The 6,000-nt window shown below is 35.2% G+C and overlaps 1 protein-coding gene across 1 annotated transcript in view; it reads left to right on the top strand.

Moving 5' to 3' along the window:
- Window positions 1-5,423, top strand: part of LOC121379952 — a 12,472-nt gene extending 7,049 nt beyond the window's left edge. The window contains exon 4 of the mRNA XM_041508649.1: window positions 1-5,423. This exon is cut by the window's left edge and continues 1,190 nt beyond it. Within this exon, the coding sequence (XP_041364583.1) occupies window positions 1-3,744 (3,744 nt within the window). The 3' untranslated portion in view covers window positions 3,745-5,423.
- The last annotated feature ends 577 nt before the right edge of the window (window positions 5,424-6,000 follow it).

Raw genomic sequence — 6,000 nt, 5'->3', positions numbered from 1 at the left:
GATTTCGAAGGCAGAACCACAAATCGAGAGAGTTTCAAAGGGATTTTTGTACCTAAAAGAGAGAACTTGAAACCAGAAAATATTGCTATACATTCAGAAACACCATTTGATGATACTACGACATCAAAACACGATTTCAAGAAACATGATGTTCAACGTCGATTAGATTACAAACCACAGGAAGTTTACGTGTCATCTACAGAACCGTTTGATGACAACACTGATTACAAGAATTCGTTTAAAGTTCACCAGATACCTAAAAGAGAAAACTTTAAACCAGAAAATATTGCTATACATTCAGAAACACCATTTGATGATACTACGACATCAAAACACGATTTCAAGAAACATGATGTTCAACGTCGATTAGATTACAAACCACAGGAAGTGTACGTGCCATCTACAGAACCGTTTGATGACAACACTGATTACAAGAATTCGTTTAAAGTCCACCAGATACCTAAAAGAGAAAACTTTAAACCAGAAAATATTGCTATACATTCAGAAACACCATTTGATGATACTACGACATCGAAACACGATTTCAAGAAACATGATGTTCAACGTCGATTAGATTACAAACCAGAGGAGGTTTACGTGCCATCTACAGAACCGTTTGATGACAATACTGATTATAAGAATTCGTTTAAAGTCCACCAGATACCTAAAAGAGAAAATTTTAAACCAGAAGATATTGTTGTCCATTCTGAAACACCATTTGATGATACTACGACATCAAAACACGATTTTAGGAAACATGATGTTCAACGTCGATTAGATTACAAACCACAGGAAGTTTACGTGCCATCTACAGAACCTTTTGATGACAACACTGATTACAAGAATTCGTTTAAAGTTCACCAGATACCTAAAAGAGAAAACTTTAAACCAGAAAATATTGCTATACATTCAGAAACACCATTTGATGATACTACGACATCAAAACACGATTTCAAGAAACATGATGTTCAACGTCGATTAGATTACAAACCACAGGAAGTTTACGTGCCATCTACAGAACCTTTTGATGACAACACTGATTACAAGAATTCGTTTAAAGTTCACCAGATACCTAAAAGAGAAAACTTTAAACCAGAAAATATTGCTATACATTCAGAAACACCATTTGATGATACTACGACATCGAAACACGATTTCAAGAAACACGATGTTCAACGTCGATTAGATTACAAACCACAGGAAGTGTACGTGCCATCTACAGAACCGTTTGATGACAACACTGATTACAAGAATTCGTTTAAAGTCCACCAGATACCTAAAAGAGAAAACTTTAAACCAGAAAATATTGCTATACATTCAGAAACACCATTTGATGATACTACGACATCGAAACACGATTTCAAGAAACATGATGTTCAACGTCGATTAAATTACAAACCAGAGGAGGTTTACGTGCCATCTACAGAACCGTTTGATGACAATACTGATTATAAGAATTCGTTTAAAGTCCACCAGATACCTAAAAGAGAAAATTTTAAACCAGAAGATATTGTTGTCAATTCTGAAACACCATTTGATGATACTACGACATCAAAACACGATTTTAGGAAACATGATGTTGAACGTCGATTAGATTACAAACCACAGGAAGTTTACGTGCAATCTACAGAACCTTTTGATGACAACACTGATTACAAGAATTCGTTTAAAGTTCACCAGATACCTAAAAGAGAAAACTTTAAACCAGAAAATATTGCTATACATTCAGAAACACCATTTGATGATACTACGACATCAAAACACGATTTCAAGAAGCACGATGTTCCACGTCGATTAGATTACAAACCACAGGAAGTTTACGTGCCATCTACAGAACCGTTTGATGACAACACTGATTACAAGAATTCGTTTAAAGTCCACCAGATACCTAAAAGAGAAAACTTTAAACCAGAAAATATTGCTATACATTCAGAAACACCATTTGATGATACTACGACATCAAAACACGATTTCAAGAAGCACGATGTTCCACGTCGATTAGATTACAAACCACAGGAAGTTTACGTGCCATCTACAGAACCGTTTGATGACAACACTGATTACAAGAATTCGTTTAAAGTCCACCAGATACCTAAAAGAGAAAACTTTAAACCAGAAGGTATTGCTATACATTCAGAAACACCATTTGATGATACTACGACATCAAAACACGATTTCAAGAAACATGATGTTCAACGTCGATTAGATTACAAACCACAGGAAGTTTACGTGCCATCTACAGAACCGTTTGATGACAACACTGATTACAAGAATTCGTTTAAAGTCCATCAGTTACCTAAAAGAGAAAACTTTAGACCAGAAGATATTGCTATACATTCAGAAACACCATTTGATGATACTACGACATCAAAACACGATTTCAAGAAGCATGATGTTCAACGTCGATTAGATTACAAACCACAGGAAGTTTACGTGCCATCTACAGAACCGTTTGATGACAACACTGATTACAAGAATTCGTTTAAAGTCCACCAGGTACCTAAAAAAGAAAACTTTAAACCAGACAATATTGTTGTCCATTCAGAAACACCATTTGATGATACTACGACATCGAAACACGATTTTAGGAAACATGATGTTCAACGTCGATTAGATTACAAACCACAGGAAGTTTACATAGCATTTACAGAACCTTTTGATGACAACACTAATTATAAGAATTCGTTTAAAGTCCATCAGTTACCGAAAAGAGAAAACTTTAAACCAAAAGGTATTGCTATACATTCAGAAACACCATTTGATGATACTACGACATCGAAACACGATTTCAAGAAGCACGATGTTCCACGTCGATTAGATTACAAACCACAGGAAGTTTACGTGTCATCTACAGAACCGTTTGATGACAACACTGATTACAAGAATTCGTTTAAAGTCCATCAGTTACCGAAAAGAGAAAACTTTAAACCAGAAGGTATTGCTATACATTCAGAAACACCATTTGATGATACTACGACATCGAAACACGATTTCAAGAAGCATGATGTTCAACGTCGATCAGATTACAAACCACAGGAAGTTTACGTGCCATCTACAGAACCGTTTGATGACAACAGCGATTACAAGAATTCGTTTAAAGTCCACCAGGTACAGAGAAGGGAACCTAGACCAAAAGAGGAATATATTCCATCGGCTTTTGAATTTGAAGGCAGAACCACAAATCAAAATAATTTCAAAGGGATTTTTGTACCTAAACGAGAAAACTTTAAACCAGAAGATATTGTTATCATTTCGGAAACACCATTTGATGATACTACGACATCAAAAAACGACTTTAGGAAACATGATGTTCAACGTCGATTAGATTACAAACCACAGGAAGTTTACGTGCCATCTACAGAACCGTTTGATGACAACAGCGATTACAAGAATTCGTTTAAAGTCCACCAGGTACAGAGAAGGGAACCTAGACTAAAAGAGGAATATATTCCATCGGCTTTTGAATTCGAAGGCAGAACCACAAATCAAAATAATTTCAAAGGGATTTATTTACCTAAAAGTGAAAACTTTAAACCAGAAGATATTGTTATACATTCAGAAACATCATTTGATGATACTACGACATCCAAAAACGATTTTAGGAAACATGATGTTCAACGTCGATTAGATTACAAACCACTGGAAGTCTATGTGCCACCTACAGAACCGTTTGCTGACAACACTGATTATAAAAATTCGTTTAAAGTCCACCAGGTACAGAGAAGGGAACCTAGATCAAAATAGGAACATATTGCACCAGTTTTAGAATTCAAAGGCAGAACCACAAACTGAAAGATGTATGTACATAAAAGACGAAGCAGAAGATGTTGTTACCCACTCAGGAATATCATCTGATGATGCCACTTTGTCAAGAAAGGATTTCAATAAACAGAAAGTTGAATATTACGAGCCACCCGGTAAATCTCTTGGTAACGATTCTGCGTACACGGATTCATTTACAGTCAGGATACAAATGCAGAAACCAAGACCAAAGGATTAATTTGATAGACCCGCATTTCTCGATAGTTTCTAAGGAAAATATTCAGCAGAAAGAGTAAGGCTTTAAACCAGAAGTAGGCTTTGGTGATTGAACGACGTCAACGAATGATTTTACAGTATAGAATAGTTTAACATGGGAACAAGTAAAATGTAAGCAACACATTTGTGGTGTGAAGTTTGAAATGCAAGAGAAACAACTCTCCAGTAGGTGATCTAGGTGGAGTGAAGGATTTGATGTGATGGGGGTAAAATGGGCGGTTTACTGGTATGTCAGTATTGTTCACACAATGGAGTCAATATTTAGGTGGTATTTCAACAGTAATGAACTATTTATATAATTTTGTGTAAAAGCTTTGAATTACTCATTTTCAAAGTTTTCAAAGTATGAAATAAAATATTCAATGTTTTTAGTTAATATACCGGAATATTGGATGTACCAATAACAGATACATTTGTACATAAACCCCAGTATCACTGATAATTAAAAGTTATATAAATTTTATTCTATTTAGATTACACAAGGTTCCAATAAGACTTTATATAACTTTTATACCTCTTTCGCAAACACCTGATACCATCACCGTTTTACTGTGATTCACGAGTGCGTGCCATCACAGCTGTATATATTCCATTGAGCTCTATCCTGTGCAAACTTGAGGTTTCTAAGCTAGTATTGGGGGTGGCAGGCCTCCTACGGGCGGTGCAGCAGGGAATTGCGACAACTGATAGTGGATCATGGAAGCAATCACGACTTTGTCTAACGTCCTTTCGACTCTGTCTTGTGTAAAGAAAGTTTAAAGTTTGTTTTGTTTAACGACACCAATATATTTATTAATCATCGGCTATTGGATGTCAAAGATACGATTTTGATGTTAAGATACGGTTTTGTCATTCAGAATAATACCTGTTATATGATACAGATAGTTACTCAAGCTATCAGATGTTTTGTTTGATCAACAGGCTTCTGTGGTTCATTGGTTCACGTCCTTCCACCAAACAAAAAACCCCAAAATACAACAACAACACCAGACCCAAAAGTTTACTGGCCTTCAATTACTTTTGTTGAGTATATTACAAAGATACTAGAGGGGGGGGGGGGGGGGGGGGGGGGTGGGGGCAATGACATGTGGCAGAAGGCCACAAACGTTCCCGAAAGGGATTCGTCGGATTCTTTAAAAAAAATAAAAAAAATAATTATAATAATACTGTCGCCCCCCCCCCCCCCCCCCCCATACACACCTTAGATCCGCCCCTGGTAATAGCTCAATTGACCACAAAAAGGCGAGTCATTTGTTTTCATTTGTTTAGCACTTTTTATTCAACGATGAAACAACAACAGCAGGTAGTACACACACCATCACACGTTTTCTCATAATTACGGACACAGAATATTGCAAAATAAAAGCTTATAGTCGTTCAAACGATTTGATTGGTTTATATTTTATTTGTTTGATTTTAAATTAATATTATTGCGAGTATTATTTGCTCTGTTGCGTATTATGTAGATAACGCATAACAATATTGCATTATAATATATAATATTATTGTAAATGCAGCATTACCAAACATTTACGAACCGTTCCGAATTATTACGAAATGTTTAAATTTTCTACCGTAATGTACTAATCCGGACTTATCTCGACTTATCTCTAATTTAAAAAAGAAAGAAATGTTTTTATAGTGTATATATAAGTTTATGATTCTAATGTTGGTTAAATACTTGAAAGCCTTGGTACAATTTAATGTTTTTGAAAATATAAATAATTGTAGACTTTCATGTAAGCTATTAAATATATAATTAAAATAATTTTATGAAAAAAACACAACGAACTAGTGCATGGAAATAGAAAGTAAATTATTTTAACTCGTCATGGAACGTTCCAGTATTCGGGAATCTTCGTATGTTTCCGTAATGATTTCCGATGTTGAAGACAATGATTTTGTACAGTGTATTACTGCCCGTTACATGACAATTTCACGATAACTTTCATTGCGCAAATT

The sequence above is a fragment of the Gigantopelta aegis genome, chromosome 2, assembly GCF_016097555.1.
Source record: "Gigantopelta aegis isolate Gae_Host chromosome 2, Gae_host_genome, whole genome shotgun sequence".
NCBI classification, from domain to species: Eukaryota; Metazoa; Mollusca; class Gastropoda; order Neomphalida; family Peltospiridae; genus Gigantopelta; species Gigantopelta aegis.
The sequence above is the reverse complement of the archived record's forward strand: the minus strand, read 5'-3'. Positions and strand labels throughout refer to the sequence as shown.